The sequence below is a fragment of the Lissotriton helveticus genome, chromosome 6 (genome assembly GCF_964261635.1).
Source record: "Lissotriton helveticus chromosome 6, aLisHel1.1, whole genome shotgun sequence".
Lineage (NCBI taxonomy): Eukaryota > Metazoa > Chordata > Amphibia > Caudata > Salamandridae > Lissotriton > Lissotriton helveticus.
Window position 1 is genome coordinate 1,406,977,716 of NC_136067.1, and position 21,931 is coordinate 1,406,999,646.

General features: G+C 46.6%; 1 protein-coding gene across 1 annotated transcript in view; it reads right to left on the reverse strand.

Annotated features, from left to right (window-relative positions):
- LOC144761766 (uncharacterized) overlaps positions 1 to 21,931 on the reverse strand; it is a 638,918-nt gene that overhangs the window by 543,849 nt on the left and 73,138 nt on the right. Inside the window, exon 3 of the mRNA XM_078647014.1 lies at positions 20,606 to 20,725. Coding sequence (XP_078503140.1) covers positions 20,606 to 20,725 — 120 coding nt within the window. The remainder of the gene's footprint in view (positions 1 to 20,605; positions 20,726 to 21,931) is intronic.

Consider the following 21,931-nt stretch of genomic DNA (forward strand, 5'->3'; position numbering starts at 1 on the left):
TATGCTCAGACGTGAGTCCCTTGCTCACTTGGCCACTGGATTCAAGATAGCCTGGCTGATGAGGATTATGAATCCGAAACCGGTCCCAGGATGCTTGTTGCCGGTCCAGGGAAGACATGGCTTGGCAGTTCGGGCTGGACTGTTCCCATGAGGCACAGGGTCTGACTGATTTGCATACGGTTATGTCTGAACATGGGGTGGCTGGGTGAGCTAAAGAATGGAGATGGATTAAACCCAGATCAGTTGACTGGGGGTGAGTGTTTGATTTGCTCAAACACTCCGTCCATCATCCCCTTTTGTATTGCTTTGTTCGCCCTAAGTTGGCAGGGTATGCTCAGACGTGAGTCCCTTGCTCACTTGGCCACTGGATTCAAGATAGCCTGGCTGATGAGGATTATGAATCTGAAACCGGTCTCAGGATGCTTGTTTCCGGTCCAGGGAAGACATGGCTTGGCAGTTCGGGCTGGACTGTTCCCATGAGGCACAGGGTCAGACTGATTTGCATATGGTTATGTCTGAACTGGGGTGGCTGGGTGAGCTAAAGAATGGAGATGGATTAAACCCAGATCAGTTGACTGGGGGTGAGTGTTTGATTTGCTCAAACACTCCGTCCATCATCCCCTTTTCTATCGCTCACACCCCTACATAACTTTGAACTTTCTTGTTAACTAAATTATTTATTTATTTATTTGTTTATTTTTAACTTTTTATTAACTGCATAGAAAGAGACAGTAGTGTACATCACATTTTGAGCATTTTTCTCATTTCCGTACCAGACAAAAGCAAGGCTTAGCACATGAAATCACAAATACAAGCTTTACAGTGAGTAGGATTACATCATTTATGCAACATTTCGAGTGGTCCGTCAACCCTGGAAGTCTCTGGGGCTCGCAGATATGTCCTCTAAACTCATTCCATCTGGACCAAATATCAACCCATTTCTGTGGGCAGCCCCTCGCCACGTAGACTGTCTTTTCATGAAGCATGCACCAGTCTATGTCTTTTTTCCAAGGATCAACCTTTGGGGGCATACCAGCCCCCCAGAGTCTAGCTACATTACGCTTTGCAATCACAAATCCAAGCGTAGCCCATGTTCTACCCCGTGTTGAGAGATCGGTGGGTTCCCATATATTCAGCAGGCATCGTGTAGCCTCCACCCGCAATTCCACCCCCCATACCTCGTGCATGCACTGGTGTATTTGTTGCCAGTAGAGCTGTATGAGAGGGCATTCCCACAGAATATGGAAAAACGACCTCGCCTCCCCGCAGCCCCTCCAACAGAGCCCGTCAGAGCCATGGCCCATGAGTCGCAACCTTGTGCCTGAAATGTACACTCGGTGAAGTATTTTAAGTTGAATCAGACGGAGTCTGGCCGATATAGCCACCTCCCTAGGGGATGCCAACGCTCCATTCCACTCCTCTTCATCAATTTCTAACCCGTCTGCCTCCCATTTCCTTGTGAGAGTGTGCAACAGCTCAGGGGAGTTATTAACAATCTTCTTATGCGTAAGGGAGATGGCGTGGTCGGGGACGTGACCGTCTAAAAGTCTGTCTTCCAGGGGGGAAGACGCTGGAGGAAGGGTCCCAGGAGGAATGTTGGATTGAAGGGAGAGGCGAACCTGCAAGTAACAATAAAATTCACTAGGGGCAAGCTCATAAGTCTGTTGGAGGTGCTCGAATGATACAACCCCTTTGGAGCCCGATAGGTCTCGGACGTGGGAGATCCCAATAAAGTCCCAGTTGTGGAACCCTTTCGTGCGGTACAGGCCGCCCCGACGCTCAGAGGCCCACAGTGGAGTGGACATAGTGATGGTATCTGCCCAGCCCAGCTTCTTTTGCACCACGTGCCAGATTTGCACAGAGTGGGCCCGGTGATCGGGAACCTACCTGGTTTAGAGTAAAGTGCTCTTTCATAGTTTCCACCCGGCAGTAGCCAACGGTCCATCCCGTACCCGGGTTCATCACCAGCACAATACGTGCCTTGGTTAATGGCGGAGAGGTGTGCAGCCCAATAATACTTGCGGATATCAGGTAATGCAATACCCCCATCGAACCAGCCAAGCGTCAGCTTTTGAAGGGATATGCGGGGCGCTCCTTCCCATAGCAGCTCACAGAGTGAGGCTTCAAGTGTCACAAAGTAGGACTGTGGCACCAGATCCGGATGACTCTGTAATGCATACAAGAATCTAGGCAGTGCCATCATCTTAAACAGCGATGCCCTGCCTAAAAGGGACAGTGGGAGTTTGCGCCACGCGGCCGAGTCCCTCCGGAACCTCTGCAGGGGGGGGGCAGGAGGTTCATCTCATACTGGATGCTCGCAACCTTGGAGACATACACCCCCAGGTACTTGAACCCGTCTTCAGCTATAGTAATCGGGCAGCCACGGGGTACAACCGGTGGGCCACCATGGAGGACATATAGGACCGATTTGCTCCAGTTTATACTGTAGCCTGAGTTACGCCCGAAGCTAGTGAAAATGTCCAAGGCCACAATTAGAGATTTACGAGGGCTAGTCAGATATAGAAGGATGTCGTCCGCATATAGCGAGATTCTGTCCTCCCAGCCATCTGCCCAACGGATTCCCCTTATGAAGAGGTCTTGTCGGATCCAGGCCGCCAAAGGCTCCAGGGACAGAGCAAAAAGCAGCGGCGAGAGTGGGCACCCCTGTCGCGTTCCCCTCTCCAGGGCAAACACCTCAGATATTTTGTTGTTAACAGTAACTTGGGCAAGTGGCTCAGAGTAAAGAAGGCGGACGCAGCCAATGAATTCGGGTCCAAAGCCCAGTTTCCGGAGCATGTACGGCCATTCCAGAGTGTCGAAAGCCATGGCCGCGTCTAGGTACACCAGCACAGCGTCCTCTCGGAGAGTATGGCAGCGCCCCAACGCTCCCTGCACGCGGCGGAGGTTAAGAGCGGTGTTCCGATGTGGCATAAAATCCGGCTGGTCTGGGTGGACCGGTGTCGACAAGACAGGTCGGAGCCTATTGGCTAGGACCTTGGCAAGGATCTTGGGTTCCGAGTTTAGTAGGGAGATAGGCCTATAGGAGGCACACAGGTTTCTGGGTTTGCCTTCCTTCGGAATGGCCACTATGGTAGCTATTCGTTGATCTCTGGGTAATATGCCTTTACTGTCCTCGAACATCCGCTTGAGGTATGGACTTTGGTCTTATACAGCTCGATAGGGAGCCCGTTGGGTCCCATAGCCTTACCAGATCGCAGATCACATAGGGCCCTGCTAAGCTCCTCCACCGAGATTGGGGCCTCCAATAGCTCCCTCTCCACCTCCGTAAGGGCAAGCATTCGGATGTCAGTCACCAAGTCGACCGAGTCCTCCTCTATACACCCGGCGGTAGTGTTTCTCAAAGTCTTTAACCACCTCCCGGGGCTCTGTTACAACCGCTCCTGAGTCCATCAAAATTTCCGCTACCACCTTCTGCGACTACTGTTTTTTGTCCAGCCATGCAATAAGTTTGCCGGCCTTGTCTCCTTGATCGTAGATCCTACCCTCCCTATCTCTAAGGGTAGTGCGCGCAGCATCTGTGGGTAGCGCCTTGTATTCCGCTTGTTTAAGGTGCAGGCGGTGTGCCTCTTCCGGGTCATCACCAGCGAGTACCGCTGCCTCAAGGACATGCAAGTCACCCTCCACCTTGAGCATCTGTGCCTCCCGCTTCTTCCGGCAGCCATCAATCGCCAACAAGGCCTCCCGCCTCAACACCATCTTAAAAGCCTCTCACAATATGGCTGAGGACTCCACCGTGCCATCGTTTTCCTCAAAATAGCGGTCCATCACCTTAGCAAGGGCTTTACGTGTATCCGGGTTTCGGAGATGCCAGGCACCGATTGGAGCTACCCTGCACTCTCGCTCGTTCCCGACTGTGATGTGGATCAGTAGAGGGGAGTGGTCTGATATACCACGTGCCAGATGGGTGGCCTCGCGGACAACCGTGCCGCACTGTAAAGGTGCAAAAATGTAATCCAAACGGCAGTAGGAGCGATGCAGACCCAATAGGAAGGTGTACTGCCTGTCAGCAGGATGTTTGAAGCGCCAGAGGTCCGTGAGGCCAAAAGTATCTGCAAAATCAGCGAGCCACAACTGGCCAGGGGGAAGGTCCCTCGGGGGATGCCTATCACAATGACCTGAGACCACTGCATTGAAGTCGCCCCCCACAAAGAGCTGACAGTCCGGAAGGGAGAGGAGCAGCTTCCCCAAAGCCTGGAAAGACTGGGTTTGTAAACCCGGTGGGACATAGCAGGTCACCAGGTTAACTCTGCCACCCTCCCATTGGCCTGATAGAGCTGCATATCTACCCAGTGACTCTGTCTCAGTGTGGTCAATGAACAAGGGCAGGCTCCGGCGTACCACAATGCCAACCCCTCGGGAGCCAGAGGTGAAGCCAGCATGTAGAACAAGGGAATAACCAAATCTGTTAAGCGCGTGACATGTGTTTCCCAGGAGGTGGGTCTCTTGCAGTAGAACCACGCCCGGTGTGTGCCTTTTAAGGAATTGCAAGACTATTGTTCTCTTAAGCTTGTCCCACAGCCCGTTGACATTCCAACTCAGAATTTTAAGGCTTTTATCCCACCCCTTGTTGGTAGATCTATCGAAATGCGCGTAAAGCCTCGCTACCCCTGGCACCACACTGTAAGACAGTCATTTTCATCATGTGTGACAACACCAAACAAGCCCAACCCCCACCCCCCCACTCTCCCCGCCCCTGTCCAACCACCGAGTCCAAACACCCCACCAGATCCCACCCCACCTCCTCCCTAAACAAGCCCCCCTCCCTGCATCCCTGCTCCGTAGGTTTACAACTACCCACATCCCCATTTAGCAGAGCGCCCAGAACCCCAACCAAGAGTGGAGATAGGCTCCCCTCCTCTAACAAAGCTTTATGCTAAGGGGAACGTGCGCCGGCCCACGCTCCAGCCGCCACTCACTCCCACCCTGAAATATCCTAGCGTACCATTCCAGCTCCCAAGCCAATGTCGCATTTGGGCTGTAGGCAGGGTCCGGCACGAACACAGTTCAACAATGTCTCCGCCTGCCCCCGAAAGTTGCGCACCACGTAGTCAGTTACCTAAGGGGAGCAATACACACATCATCTCTAATCAATCACAGAACGTCATCTCCATACGGCCCGCTACCTGCCGCCCGTTTGCTCCCCCCCAAAGAGAGGGCATGACCTCTATGTACAGGTTGCGTAATACGTTACAGTTCGTAGAAGTTCACTCCTGCTGGTCTACCATCGTTACTGCTCTCCTGCTTCATGGAGAATGTCCCCGCGAGGACTGGCCGACCTTGACCTCCAGGAGCGCTGACTCCGTCCCCCTGCCTCCGACTGTCCAGTAGTCGATCCAGGTGAAGCGGCCTGCGTGTCTCTCCAGCTACCGCCGTCCCGGCTGTCCGGATTCCTGAATGCCCCCTTGTCCAGCCAGCTCTGTACATCGGAGGGGTTAGTAAAAAATAGGGATTGTCACGCAATGCTGCTTTGACGCCTGTAAAGGTACGGCGCTCCCTCTGTACCTGTAGCGTGAAGTCTGGGAAGAAATGGGTCGTGGCATTCTCATATTGGAGGTCACCTGATAGCCTAGCCGCTTGTAGGATGGCGTCTCTATCTCGATAGTTCAGGACCTTCGCTATGATAGTTCTGGGTGGTGCCCCCGGCTTTGGCTTGGGGATGGGCGCCCGGTGCACGCGCTCGATGGTAAAGATACGCCATAGGTGCTTAGTTTTCAAGTGGTTGAGTATCAGGTCCTCAAGGAACAGCTCCACACTAGGCCCCTCCGTTTCCTCCGGAACACCCACCACGCGTATATTGCTTCTCCGAGCCCGCCCGTCCTGGTCCTCGAGCCTGAGGGCCGTCTGACGGTGTTGGTGGACTAGCTCATTTACACGGTTCCCCAATGTTTTTGTTGCAGTCCGAAGCTCCTTGAGTCCGTCTTCGTTGGCCCGGGCCCTGTCAGAAGTCTTGTTGAGGTCCGCTCGGAGAAGGTTAACCTCAATGGAGACTCTGTCTATCTTAGTCTCCAGATTAGTGCCAAGGGACTGTATAGCCGCCATGATAGAGGCCAACGATGGCTCCCAATGGGCAGCCGCCTCGTCCGTCGCACCACCCTTCGGGGGGTCCCTTTCTGGACGGCATATTTGTCTAGTTTGTTGGATTGCGTGGGGAAAGTAGATTTGGAAAATATACAAAAACAATGGAGAGAGCAAGGGTTATGTTCACCAGAGTGAACGGGGAGTACTCCTGTACCCCTGGATACAATAATAGAAAAAACAAAAATGAAGGAGTACCACCAGTGGGAATTCACAAGTCACTGTGTTGGTGGATGGTTTTCACAAAATGGAGGAAAACTCTTTTTCTTAAAAACCCCTCACTCATCACCTAGTGATGACATGCTTCATCATCGGGGTCCACCCTAATGACCTAGCGTCATCAGGGTGTGCTTCAACACCTGATTACAGTGGAGCAGGTTTGTGAGTGGTGGTGTGTGAAAAATGAAAAAAATCAGTGAGTTAAAAATTGTCCTGGTTTGAACTTGTAAAATAAAGAATTTTTATTGGCAAGCAACTGGACAATAATAAAAAATAGTGGCGAGATAAAATAGGGCAACAATGAACCCGTGTATCTCTATAATTAATAGGGTCTAAGTGTTGGGTCTAGGTCTACATGTTTCAACCTTAATGGTTAAGGTTAACCAGGTTTTCGTCAGGACCATACAACCACGTGGTGGACGGTCTGCGTCCCCTAAAAGACGCACCCAATCCTACCACATGGGACCACTGGATGGCGAAAATGCGCCCGTGGTGTAAGCTCGCTCCACAATGGGTGAGCTAAAAAATAAAGAAACCTGTAAAAGAAAATACCGACAGTTGTCAAAGTATTGAACATATTTACAAGCCTGTAACGTAGTGCAGTGCTTCAACGTTGTGTCAGCATGCTGTCACACCCAGTTACATGGTGAATTCAGTGGTAACATCAAAACTTCTAGCGTTACCAGTGTTGGGCTCTACTCCAGCATACTTCTAGAGGAGGGAAGTGCAGGTGCGAAATGTGGGACAGTGTAGATTACCCACAACTTTCACACAGAGGGAATATCGTAATTTTTTCTATTCACAACTCACACGTGGTTCATAAAATGATCACCGCGTGTTACATCCTCGCATACCGACTAGTTTGGTGCGAGACTATATCCAATTCGATCGTGCATGCACTGTCAAAGAGAAACTGTACAACACAAAGTGAAACACACACAACAAAGACACACGACATACAGAAAGTATATATAACCAAGGCTCACTCTCAATGGAGTGTTCAGGGACTTCATGGGACGGGGGAGGTTACCCTCTTTAAAACGTATTCTGAAAGAGAGTGGTATTTTAAAAGGTAAATAAATGCGGGTAAGGAATATCATCCAACTCGTGTCCTGGGCGCGTTCGTTTTTGGCGCTTGTTGAGAAAAGACACGCCCGCAGTGAAACGGGTACTTTTACTTACAGTTAGTTGCCGAGGTATTCAGTTTGTAACCTACTGCCTGCTCCGCCCCGCTAGTACTGGGCTGGGTGAAGGCGCGAGTGAAATAGGGTGTCGGCGCTTCCGTGATGGGCGTGGTTAAGCCGCAGTCACGTGGGCGGAAGGCCGACAGGGATGCACGGACGGTGGCCGCATAGCCTCAAATGGCAGCAGGGAATGTTAGAGATCGAATCTCCTGTAGGGTAGTAGCGTGAAGCCCAGGCTCGGGGGTACAATATTTCAAACTACTTTTTTACAAACTACAAAATTGTAAAATACTTAAGAGGTATATCAGATGATATATACAAAGACCTGACAGGATGGCGAAGTATTAGTGATCGCATCCTAGATAGCCATATCAAAAAGGGGGGGGGGGGGTCTGAAATAGAACTGGGGTGTATATTACCAGTGGACCCCACTGTTATGATTTACTATACTAACCAGAACGAACCATGACTTGATAAATTACAAAGTGCTACAGTCATGTTTATGGACAGCTCATTGAATGGTTAGGAGTAGGCTGAACATTACTCAAAGGGTAGGTTTACAGTATTGAGGCCCATGGGACATTATCATTCAGGCCCGTGATATGAGTGGAAAGTCGGTACACCCAACGTTGTTCTTTCTCATATAGGATCTTGTGAGAGTTGGGTCCATTTGGAATCTGCTCAATGACAGTCCACCTCATGTCATTAGGAGTGTGATTAGTATTAAGGAAATGGTCAGTCAACTTGGTGGCATTTTTTCTGCAGCGTATTGTGCTACGATGCTCGCAGATACGTTGTTTGACCTTTCTGGTCGTCATACCAACGTAGTTCTTTCCGCAGATGCATGTGATCATGTACACAACGTTAGTGCTATTACAATTCGTGTGTTTACGTTGTTCCCACACTCTGCCTTCTTCAAGATTCAGTGTTTTAGTGTTCTCTGTCAGATGGCACACACTGCACTCCCCACATTTGTAGTGCCCAACAATTGGTGGCAAGTTCCACATTTCTGTAATGCTAGGGTTTGAGATGATCGTTGCATTCTTTGGTCTTGTGTTGACAAGGCTGTCTTTTAGACTTGGTGCTTTTTTATAAGAGAAGAGGGGTTTGTCCCATTTCAATGCGCCTGTGCTGAGGATCTGCCAATGTTTGTTGATGCTCTTGCTCACATTGTTTGAAACGGAATTGTACGTTGTAACACAAGTGAGGGGAATAGAATCATTCCGGGACATGTTCTCTTCAAGTAGAGAATCACGAGGCTGATTCCTTGCTCTTTTTTGGCACTTCTCAATTACTCTGTTTGGATACCCACGTTGTTTCAGTTTGCACGTGAGGTCTTTAGCTTGAAGTTTATAATCTGATAGTTTGCTGCAATTTCGCCGCAGTCTCAGATATTGGCCATAAGGCAGGTTTTCTCTGAGAGGACGAGGATGGAAACTCTCGTACCTCAGTAGATTGTTCTTGGCAGTGGGCTTAAAATGTGTTTTGGTTGTTAGTTCCTGCCCTTCTTTCTTGATTTCTATGTCCAGAAAGACCATCTGTCGTTTGTCAAACGTGTGAGTGAACTTGAGGTGTGGATCTCGAGTATTAATCCAGATGGTAAACTCTCTGAGTGATTCCTCAGGTCCTTGCCAGATTACCATGACGTCGTCGATATAACGACGCCAAAACTTGATGTGATCTCTGTAGGGGTTCTCTTGTGTAAGGATGTGCCTTTCCTCAAAGTTATGGACATATAGCCCGGCTATACTAGGAGCAAAGACACTGCCCATAGACGTCCCACCGATTTGGAGGTACAGGGAGCCTTCGTACTCAAAATAGTTCCTTTTGAGTGCGAGCATGGCACATTGTAGGATGAACGCCTTTGGTGTTTGATGTTCCCAACTGTTATTTTCCAGAATGCTCCTAAGGACATCCAGGGTGGCATCTTGAGGAATACTCGTATAAAGGCTCTCAATGTCAAAACTGAGTAGGATGGTTTCATCGTCTACTTGTACATTGTTCAGGAGTGTCAGCAGGTTTTTTGTATCTCTGAGGTACGTTGGGGTAGTTTGTACAATCGGTTTCAGAAAAAAGTCGCAAAACCGAGAGAGGGGTTCCAAGAGTGAGCCGATCCCTGACACGATCGGTCTTCCTGGCGGTGGGATTTTACCTTTGTGCATCTTTGGCAAGGTATAGAAATACGGGATCTTCCCTTCCGTTTTACAGAGGTAGTCCGCTTCCTGTGGCATCTGGTGCAATTTCTAAACAGGAAGCGGACTACCTCTGTAAAACGGAAGGGAAGATTCCCGTATTTCTATGTCAGGGATCGGCTCACTCTTGGAACCCCTCTCTCGGTTTTGCGACTTTTTTCTGAAACCGATTGTACAAACTACCCCAACGTACCTCAGAGATACAAAAAACCTGCTGACACTCCTGAACAATGTACAAGTAGACGATGAAACCATCCTACTCAGTTTTGACATTGAGAGCCTTTATACGAGTATTCCTCAAGATGCCACCCTGGATGTCCTTAGGAGCATTCTGGAAAATAACAGTTGGGAACATCAAACACCAAAGGCGTTCATCCTACAATGTGCCATGCTCGCACTCAAAAGGAACTATTTTGAGTACGAAGGCTCCCTGTACCTCCAAATCGGTGGGACGTCTATGGGCAGTGTCTTTGCTCCTAGTATAGCCGGGCTATATGTCCATAACTTTGAGGAAAGGCACATCCTTACACAAGAGAACCCCTACAGAGATCACATCAAGTTTTGGCGTCGTTATATCGACGACGTCATGGTAATCTGGCAAGGACCTGAGGAATCACTCAGAGAGTTTACCATCTGGATTAATACTCGAGATCCACACCTCAAGTTCACTCACACGTTTGACAAACGACAGATGGTCTTTCTGGACATAGAAATCAAGAAAGAAGGGCAGGAACTAACAACCAAAACACATTTTAAGCCCACTGCCAAGAACAATCTACTGAGGTACGAGAGTTTCCATCCTCGTCCTCTCAGAGAAAACCTGCCTTATGGCCAATATCTGAGACTGCGGCGAAATTGCAGCAAACTATCAGATTATAAACTTCAAGCTAAAGACCTCACGTGCAAACTGAAACAACGTGGGTATCCAAACAGAGTAATTGAGAAGTGCCAAAAAAGAGCAAGGAATCAGCCTCGTGATTCTCTACTTGAAGAGAACATGTCCCGGAATGATTCTATTCCCCTCACTTGTGTTACAACGTACAATTCCGTTTCAAACAATGTGAGCAAGAGCATCAACAAACATTGGCAGATCCTCAGCACAGGCGCATTGAAATGGGACAAACCCCTCTTCTCTTATAAAAAAGCACCAAGTCTAAAAGACAGCCTTGTCAACACAAGACCAAAGAATGCAACGATCATCTCAAACCCTAGCATTACAGAAATGTGGAACTTGCCACCAATTGTTGGGCACTACAAATGTGGGGAGTGCAGTGTGTGCCATCTGACAGAGAACACTAAAACACTGAATCTTGAAGAAGGCAGAGTGTGGGAACAACGTAAACACACGAATTGTAATAGCACTAACGTTGTGTACATGATCACATGCATCTGCGGAAAGAACTACGTTGGTATGACGACCAGAAAGGTCAAACAACGTATCTGCGAGCATCGTAGCACAATACGCTGCAGAAAAAATGCCACCAAGTTGACTGACCATTTCCTTAATACTAATCACACTCCTAATGACATGAGGTGGACTGTCATTGAGCAGATTCCAAATGGACCCAACTCTCACAAGATCCTATATGAGAAAGAACAACGTTGGGTGTACCGACTTTCCACTCATATCACGGGCCTGAATGATAATGTCCCATGGGCCTCAATACTGTAAACCTACCCTTTGAGTAATGTTCAGCCTACTCCTAACCATTCAATGAGCTGTCCATAAACATGACTGTAGCACTTTGTAATTTATCAAGTCATGGTTCGTTCTGGTTAGTATAGTAAATCATAACAGTGGGGTCCACTGGTAATATACACCCCAGTTCTATTTCAGACCCCCCCCCCCCCTTTTTGATATGGCTATCTAGGATGCGATCACTAATACTTCGCCATCCTGTCAGGTCTTTGTATATATCATCTGATATACCTCTTAAGTATTTTACAATTTTGTAGTTTGTAAAAAAGTAGTTTGAAATATTGTACCCCCGAGCCTGGGCTTCGCGCTACTACCCTACAGGAGATTCGATCTCTAACATTCCCTGCTGCCATTTGAGGCTATGCGGCCACCGTCCGTGCATCCCTGTCGGCCTTCCGCCCACGTGACTGCGGCTTAACCACGCCCATCACGGAAGCGCCGACACCCTATTTCACTCGCGCCTTCACCCAGCCCAGTACTAGCGGGGCGGAGCAGGCAGTAGGTTACAAACTGAATACCTCGGCAACTAACTGTAAGTAAAAGTACCCGTTTCACTGCGGGCGTGTCTTTTCTCAACAAGCGCCAAAAACGAACGCGCCCAGGACACGAGTTGGATGATATTCCTTACCCGCATTTATTTACCTTTTAAAATACCACTCTCTTTCAGAATACGTTTTAAAGAGGGTAACCTCCCCCGTCCCATGAAGTCCCTGAACACTCCATTGAGAGTGAGCCTTGGTTATATATACTTTCTGTATGTCGTGTGTCTTTGTTGTGTGTGTTTCACTTTGTGTTGTACAGTTTCTCTTTGACAGTGCATGCACGATCGAATTGGATATAGTCTCGCACCAAACTAGTCGGTATGCGAGGATGTAACACGCGGTGATCATTTTATGAACCACGTGTGAGTTGTGAATAGAAAAAATTACGATATTCCCTCTGTGTGAAAGTTGTGGGTAATCTACACTGTCCCACATTTCGCACCTGCACTTCCCTCCTCTAGAAGTATGCTGGAGTAGAGCCCAACACTGGTAACGCTAGAAGTTTTGATGTTACCACTGAATTCACCATGTAACTGGGTGTGACAGCATGCTGACACAACGTTGAAGCACTGCACTACGTTACAGGCTTGTAAATATGTTCAATACTTTGACAACTGTCGGTATTTTCTTTTACAGGTTTCTTTATTTTTTAGCTCACCCATTGTGGAGCGAGCTTACACCACGGGCGCATTTTCGCCATCCAGTGGTCCCATGTGGTAGGATTGGGTGCGTCTTTTAGGGGACGCAGACCGTCCACCACGTGGTTGTATGGTCCTGACGAAAACCTGGTTAACCTTAACCATTAAGGTTGAAACATGTAGACCTAGACCCAACACTTAGACCCTATTAATTATAGAGATACACGGGTTCATTGTTGCCCTATTTTATCTCGCCACTATTTTTTATTATTGTCCAGTTGCTTGCCAATAAAAATTCTTTATTTTACAAGTTCAAACCAGGACAATTTTTAACTCACTGATTTTTTTCATTTTTCACACACCACCACTCACAAACCTGCTCCACTGTAATCAGGTGTTGAAGCACACCCTGATGACGCTAGGTCATTAGGGTGGACCCCGATGATGAAGCATGTCATCACTAGGTGATGAGTGAGGGGTTTTTAAGAAAAAGAGTTTTCCTCCATTTTGTGAAAACCATCCACCAACACAGTGACTTGTGAATTCCCACTGGTGGTACTCCTTCATTTTTGTTTTTTCTCTTTTTTTTTGTTTTTTCTACGAAAGTAGATTTGGGCCTCATGATGGCGGGACACACCCCTGTCACGCGGCGGTCTGAAGGTAGTTCAGTGCCTGCAGGAGGTCCAGGCCACTCGCAGCAAGAACAGAGGATCACTGATGGGAGGCCCAAGCGCCCGGCCCAGCCGAGCGCCACTATACGCAGCCCAGAAGCAGCACACCACTGGCCCCGGCCCGGGGTCAAGTCAGGAAGCGACCAGCCACTGTCTCTCGAGACCCCCCACTAGGCACAACACGCACCTATCCACGTCCTCCCGTCGATCTCCTCCAGTAGGTGGTGTCCCCTCGTGTCTCACACCCCGTCAGGATATTTGATGCCAGGTCATGTCAGGGCCCGCACCGGCCCGAGAACCCTCCGTCTTGTCCCGCGCCAGGCCACACTTGCCGTCACCTCTCTAGAGGCACTGCCGCCTCCCGCCGTCGGGCCAGCGACTCAGGCGTGTGCCAGTCCCTAAACACGCATGCCCAACAAAGGAGTCGTTACCCGGTGTTCAGCAGCCTGCAGTAAACTGTAGAATTTGTGGCGCAGGTTAGTGCCTCAGTAGCCCAGAGCCCCAGGATTTCAACACTTGGGCACAAGGCAAATCAGGAGGGGTCAGCTTGCTCACTCAGTCGCTTCACACCGACAGCGTGTCCGAGTTTGTCAGGCAGGCCAACCCTAACCCAACCGTGCTTCCCGCCACCGCCAAGGGGCCGGCCTCTGGTAGATCGGGGGCTGATATGGCTGTCTCTGGGGTCGAAAGCGCCCCTTTTTCCTGTCGGGCAGCACACGCTTGTTCCCCCTTCTCCTTCACCCACACGTGGGCAAGCAGGTCTCTCACCGCGGCGGGCCGCCCAAGGCCGCAAAGCCGGGGTCTCGCCTGAGAACCGGCTCGCCTGCGGTATTCACAATCCAAGGCTGGAAGGCAGGAGAGGCGTCGGAGGCCCGCAGTGTATCCGCCTCCCTCGGCTGGCCTCAGCGCGGCCCCGCAGTCTTCTTCACGTGGGGGTAGGCAGGGGTAAAAGGAGCTCCCACGGCGACGTCACCGGGCAGGGACCTCACCCACCACAGGGTCTCCCTCCAGGGCCGCCTTCCGTTTCTGCCGCTCTGGCGACTGGCCGCCGATGGGGCCCCCAGCACAGCACCCGCCTCTCCCGGACTCACGGAGCAGGGTTCAAGACACCACCAGCCGCACCAACGTGTTCCACTCGCCGCAAATCCGCCGGGAGCCACAGGAGCTCCGACGGTCGCAGCGTCTATTAGGCCTCACAGCCGGGACCTCACCCACAGCTCAGGCCGCCATCCAGGCTCCGGCGTCCCCCTCCATGAGCCGGTGAACAGCAAATCGCCCGCGACTCGGGCACCAGATCGAGTAGAGTGCCCTAAGCGGTACAACGGGAGGAGGATCGCCTCAACATGCCTCCGTTGCCAGCAGGGCCGGAATGGCACGGATTTTGTCGGATTTTTGTGGGAATAGGGGAATCGGCTCGGAGACGCTCCGAGCTAGGCGGCCATTCACGTCGGTGCCAGGCCACGCACCGTTAACTAAATTTTACATATTTTTTGCAGCACAAGATGTGAAAAGTTGTTCAAATTAGCTGCTCCTATTGGTGCAAATTTTGATCAACGTGTATGCTATAATAAAGTCCACAAGTAGCAAAGATATAACTCAATTCAATTTCAATCTTTATTTCGATCTTTTTAGATCATAAAAGATATACAAACAGTAAAATCATATGAACGATATAACTAGTTTCCCCGCTAGATGGCTTCAATCCTGTCTGTGAAGTAAAATAAAGTTGCTAACTCCAGATACTCCCTGGAGGAAAATACCTAAAAAAAATAGCTGAAAAAAGCTGCAGGTAACAGAGATCAAAATTAGCTTTATAACAATTAAATTGGGGGGGAAAGAGACAGAAGTGGTAACCATGAAAGGATCTCAACATTTTGGAGGTAAATTGATGGTGGAGGAGATGTAATTATGACCAATAATTCTGGAGTAATGAGCAGTCTAAATACAGTTTCTTTAAAGACCAAAATATCACGAAAATACCAACTCTGGAGGAACTACTTCAGCCTCCAAAAATGGATTTTATTCTTAATTAACCCACACATCAAAATGAGTACAAGCCCCATTACGTGGCCACCCCTACTATGCACACCCTTAGCTATGTACAGAAGTATTCGCAGACAGCCCAATCACTCAAGCCACCCAACCATCACATTGTAGTCAAGTCTCTACTACTCACACCCTTCGCCTTGAGCAGAATCCTCACGGAGTGCTCGCAGACACCCAAGCCCCATTAAGAGACTGAGCCCCAACTAGACATACTGGCCCAGATTTACAAAAAGGCACGGAACGCAGAGAAGCAACCAAAAATGCTGCACTGCGTTGCATGACGGGGGTGCAGTAGAGCGCCATATCTACAAAGATATGGCTCTCTTCTCCCTTCTCCCTAGCGCCAGCGCTGATTTCAGCTGCTGTGCACCGATCAAACGCCATATCGCTAGGGTGCATGCCTGAGCCTAACATAAGTTTTGTACAGGAAGAGTAGGCTTCCATTACCAAAATATTATGCTTAGGCACACTTTAGAACTTTCCCTACTTTTTATGTGTTCTGCACAGTGCATCACCCATGCCTAGTTGGAAAAGAAAGGGGAAATACAAACATTTCTCCTCTTAGAGCCTCACTTTAAATGTTGTTAACTTTTTCTGCTAAGCCCTGTCTGCTATTGTTTGTAGATATGTTTTTGCATCAAAAGACATGGGTGGTAGCATGGGAACGTCTATTGACCACCCAGGTAACACCCCCTCTCAAAAGTAGCACACACACTTGCAGCAGTGAAATGAAATCCAAAATAGAGAGAAAATACATGTACCAATGAGACGTACGGAAGGCTTGCTGTATATCTGTTCACTGTACATCTATTAAGGCAGTGCATCACACTGCTTTACGTTACTTTCAGGCTACTTTTCAGAGCAAAACAAGTTTTGCACTGGAAAGTAAATTAGGAAAAAAAACAAGACATGAGGCTAACCAAGTGCAAAATATTAGAACATCTATCCCACCCTTTCCTTGTACAAAGAGAAGTCTTCACAGGAAGCCCTTGCCGCCAAACACCCAAGACCCATTAGGCAGCCAATCCCCAACTACGTGTACAGTTTGCCCTGATTAGAATACTTGTAATTTTGATTTCCGTCCCTTTCCATATTTGTATACATGATCATTAGTTTGAGGTACACAGATGACTCATTGCACATGCCCCCTTTGTTGCATACATGAGCATACAAGTACAACTGATGCATTATCCAGCTTGATTTGGGATAATCAAAATGTCCTCTTACATTTTTAAATGTTTTTAAAAACCTGTGCTAGAAATGAACCACTGAAACATATGGATTTTGCACTAGAATTTGATTTACTTGCAGTCTTTTCGTTATAATCCATAACATTTTAGTAGGTTTTCTATGTCTATGATTTCTTCTACAACTCTCAACAAAGATATGCTGGATATGTGCATTCCAGTGCAAAGAAATTGTTTTCATTAGTGGTTTCAAGGACGCGTTTTGGCTGCAAGCGAGCCTTGTTCACAAAGTGCTATGTAATCCTACCACAATAGTTAAGAGAATTAATTGGAATCTTGGAAACTACTAGTGGACATAATCTTTCATTTACAAGTGCAACCAACTCATCAGGATTGGGTTCAGAATGAGGATTTGCCTCTAAGGGCCCCACAAATTCCCCTCCACTCTTCTATTTACCAGCTGAATGCACCCTTGGAGGGTTATGTTATTGAGCTGAATGATATTTGCTAACAGCAATTAGGAGGTCAGAGACTGAATCCTGGCAAAGCCTACTCAGTCTTACAGCCTGGCAAAATACAATATATTGAATGCCATAATTTGGGTAAAAGTAATGTTTTTCATTGAAAGTGCTTAGAAACAGCAAAATTGCAATATGAAACGCTATATAAAAATAACATAATGTTATTATTGTGTCCAGTTTATTACATCTCACCAATTGGAGCAATACACCAATCCACCTGACATGGTGGATCCACATATATGCCTTAAACTATTGCTAATAAACTGTGAGAAGGTAAACCCATAAATATGCCTTAACAATTGCTAATTTGTTTGTACATCCACTTAAGGTTTAGTAAAGCATTAGCATTATTGTTCACTTCCATGTATTTTAAATGCATTACCACTTCGCTATGTCGTGTTGTACATTTTAGCTAGACTGCCCTAGTAACTGCAGCCTCATTCAGAAGTTAGCATAGCAAAGTGAGGATTACAGAAATCAGTAATGCCAATCTTTTACTTGCATTCTTCCCACAAGAAAAGCTTGACATCGGCTCATAAGTGCCTATTTGTAGATTTCTGTCTGTCATGTGTTCCTGCTTCCATTTACTGGAACACTGGAATTGCGTTCTTCCCATAAAGCCCTGACTCCCATCACCTTTTATTCTACAGCGCCAAGACGCCGCGGCATTCGAGCGCTTAATAAAAACTTCAGTCAGTCAGTCAGTCAGTCAGCTTCCGAATTACGAAAGCCAGGATATGTTGCCGGTCTTTTGGCCACTTAGCCACACTTCAGTGGAATTCTCTCCCTTTAGATATACGTCTTATGGTGGATCTTTTTGTGTTTCATAAACATTTGAAAGCTTGGCTGTGTCCTCTTCAAGGGTCATTTATCTGCAGAGTATCCTTGTTTAATTCCAGTGCCAGGATGGCCCCTCAGTGATGATGTGTGCACTTTATAAATAATATAAATAAAGCATGTAAATGTAATACCAAATTGTATGGAAATTAGCTTTGCATGCTCCAAGTGCCCAGCACGCGGAAATGTGGTGTGTTGAATTGGCATTTTGCCTAAGCTTATTTGATTCTTGCATCTATTTTTGCAATAAATGTGTGTTAGAGATCTGTGCCGTATCCAGTGTCTGATTTCTTTTACACGCCAACGCTTTGGGAACAAATCGGAAGGCCAGAACAATCCGAATGCACAGCTCACATCTATAATTGATTGTAGGAGTACGTTCTATGATGTTTCTAAACAGTGAGCCTAGTTTTAGGAGGTACAGAGGAGACAGATGACAGAACAGTAGCTCCTGACCAAAGATCCAGAGTTAATATCAATCCGAAAACAAAGAATCTAGGTGCTCCATCGTATAGCTGTAGATTGAAAAACTATCATTATTGTGAAGTTTCACTATTGACAAAGGAATATCCCAAAAAAACAATGGCAGACTGCAACATGTGCAGGTTCAGGGAACCACACTGACCTTCCAAAGTAGCTGAAACTTTTCAAGCCCATTCATTGACACTGCATTGGCTGCCAGTTAAAGCCATGTCCATACTCAAAAACCTATGCATTACGTGTAAAGAATTCTGGGACAAGATTTAAGGTACCTGATGTAGTCACTTCCTAAATGCACTCCAAACAGGGTCACCTCTTTGACCTATTCCCACACCATCTGCTAACAGCAGTATACTTGATCACTCACCAGAGGTCTTTGTGAGTAGCGGGTTCAAGGTTCTGAAACATGCTCAGTGCATCCCTCAGAGTTTAACCAAACAGCTAAAAACAGAACTCTTCAACAAGTCTTCACCTGACCTGACATCACTCTTATTAAAGACAACATACAGCTTAATTACAGCAGCACTTTTTCTCTACAGGCCTCAAATAAATGTTCCCCTGGTTAACCAATTTGGAAATTCGAAAATGTGCCAATGGAAGAATTCTGTTTCCCCTACAAGACAGGTAATCCTGACCTATATAAATCAACAACCTGTGCGTGCCAACGTTTGCTAATGCAGAATGAATTGGCCGCAACGATAGAGCATTTGGTTCTATTGTAACCAATATAAATAACTGAATACATTAAAATGAATACGACACGTTACAACGCAAACTTTTACAAAGCATGCCTTTGCAAAGCAGTTTTTACATCGCAACATCCATTGCCAAGCATGATTTTCAAACGCGTGCCATCACAACTCAGTTTTAGAAACTGCACTTACAACGCATTCCATTACAATGCATACCATTACAACGCATAGTACATTTTGGGCAACAGTAGTGTAAGTGTTAGATAGTGTAGGGGTAAAAATTACTATTCCCACTCCAGTGAGTGCAACAGTAGAGTAAGTGTTGGATAGTGTAGGGGTAAAAATTACTATTCCCACTCCAGTGAGTGCAACAGTAGGGTAATGGCATGTGTTGTAGTGACATGCTTTGTATGGCTGCCTTGTAATGGCATGCGATGTAAAGGATATTGCGTTGTAAAGGTAGTGCGTTGTAAAGACTGAGTTATAATGGTTGTTTCCCCATTAAAACGCAAACGCTGAACTGTCTCCCCAATGGCCTACATAAGAAGAATACATTACTCAAGAGGAGAAGCGAGTGATATATTTTTACAACGCAGAAAGGCATTTACTAGAAATGTAATGGTATGAAAATGATATGTAATACAAAACTGAGAAAATGAAGTCTAAATCTAAAAGCATAAAAACCAGAAATATGCACAAATAATACAACAAATATCTGGAAAATAAAAGACAACAAAACTGCTGTCTGCAATTCACTTGGGGGCAACAGAGTACAGTCTGCGAGCTACGACACATGTGTTCTGAGAACATCATGTTATGGAGAAAATGATTGGACATGTTCATTTCAGTTTGCGTGATGTCCCTAACAGATAGTGTAATGGCAGCGAAGGCAAAATATGGAGATCAGATCACGGCACAGGGCAGCAAGACAGCATATGTGCAGTCTTTCTGCTTAAAAACATTGTACAATAATGTCCAAAAGAACCAGGCATTGCTCACACATTTTTTTTAATTACTGAACCTTTTTTCACCATTTCAGATATGCGTCCGTGATAATATTTAAATCAGGCTATGTTCTCTCGAGCAAATCATGTTTAAAAGAAAGTGTTCATACCAGGACTTCAAAAGCATGTTTTATACAATGAAATTGTACATCAATGTTCACCAAATTTCCGGTGTGCAAACACATGAGAATTTCAAGATGTTGTTCTATATTTGACAGAAACTGGTCAACATTGTATAACTTTACTCCTCCCTCAGTCTATTTAGCTCTCGTCAGTGCTGGGATACTTTTTGTAAAGTTGATGACACTTTTTGCTATTCCTGGGATTTCTTTTTTGTCATTTCCCTGATTTTTTGCTACTGTATTATATGATCATCATTGTACACATCTCAGTTGGGCTACCGTTATCCATAGCAATTTGTTGAGCAATTTTTAAAGCTATAACCAATGTATTGTTGTGAAATGCTTACAATGCTTAATACAGTACCTTTCCAAAAGTGAGCGTAATATTTCAGTTGCAAGTACAGTATAACCAACTAGCATATTACTTGCATGGAAACATACAAGGTTATCATTACATTTTAAACTAGAAACTCACCATTTCCTTCAAGCAAAAAGTTCACAAGAGACAAGGAAGACATCCGCTGCACCTCCAAGTCACTAGACTGCAGTAACGCATGGTAGGGCTCCAAATATTCTTCAGGCAATGGGGTATTCACTAAATAAAGCGAGAAAGAGGTTAGAAATCATGTCCAATTTACATCAACGTTCTCAGACCTTATCCTTAGCAATGGCTTATTGAATGTCTGTTCATAATGACCTTAAATATCAAGATAGCAAACTGTTGTAAGCCATAAATCTAATGTAAACACAAGCATCATGTCTCAAAAGCAGCACACACACGCAGCAGTGAAATTAAACACAAAATAGAGAGAAAATACATGTACCAATGAGACGTAAGAAAGCCTTACTGTATCACTGTTCACTGTACATCTATTATGAATGCAGTCTGTTCAGCTGCATTACTGTCCGGAGACCCAAATGCACAATATTTGTGCCTTGAGCAACTCTATCAGTCAACAACTATTGTTGTTCCTTTTTTGTTTCGTCCCCTGTTTGTAACATCAGGGTAGGGGTAGCGGAGACAAGGGGGAGGGGAACCATGCACAAAAAAGCCTTACTTGCTTTGCGCTCCCCGTTACATAGTACGCCTGGAATCTTGCCATGTGATAATCTTTCCCTTCCTCCATTGTCAATATACGGTCCAACGACCTTCCCAAATATTCATAAATAATGTACCTAGTGTCCTGCTACCTATTAGTACCTGCCTTTGCATTTAATATCCTCTGCACAAATCAAATTAGGAAAGAAAACCTGGTGTCCTCTCTCCCAACCACCCTCTTGTCAATGCCTTCCTCACCACCAAAATATATTTTAAAACAAAATACCTGGTGACCGGTCATCCTCCCTCACTAGCCTCTGTGCCTTCCCTCCCTCCTTATAATCTGAAAGTATGCTGACAAGAGCTCTTGGAGATAGACTTAGAATTCCGTCAGAGTGAGTCCGCAGAGACCCAAAGAAGACAGGAGAGCTGCCGACAGGCAAAAGTAGACCACCATCTGCATTCTCCTTCTTCCATCACGTCTGTGGAGACCCAAAAGAGACATGTGAAGGTGGGAAAGATTACCATCTGCCATTCCCCTACTTTTCTCGTGCCTCTGGAGAAGATGGCAATGCAGGAACCCCCCAGGGAAGGGAACATTTTAGCCTGGAGACATAAAAGCAGTGACACAATACTTCTCTGCATTAAAATTGTTGTTACATTTTGGAGTGAATAGCTGGATTCAGAAAACAGTAATCATGCTAGTAAATGAGAGCAATACGTAACAACAAATTAATAAACCATGACACATGCAACTCATAT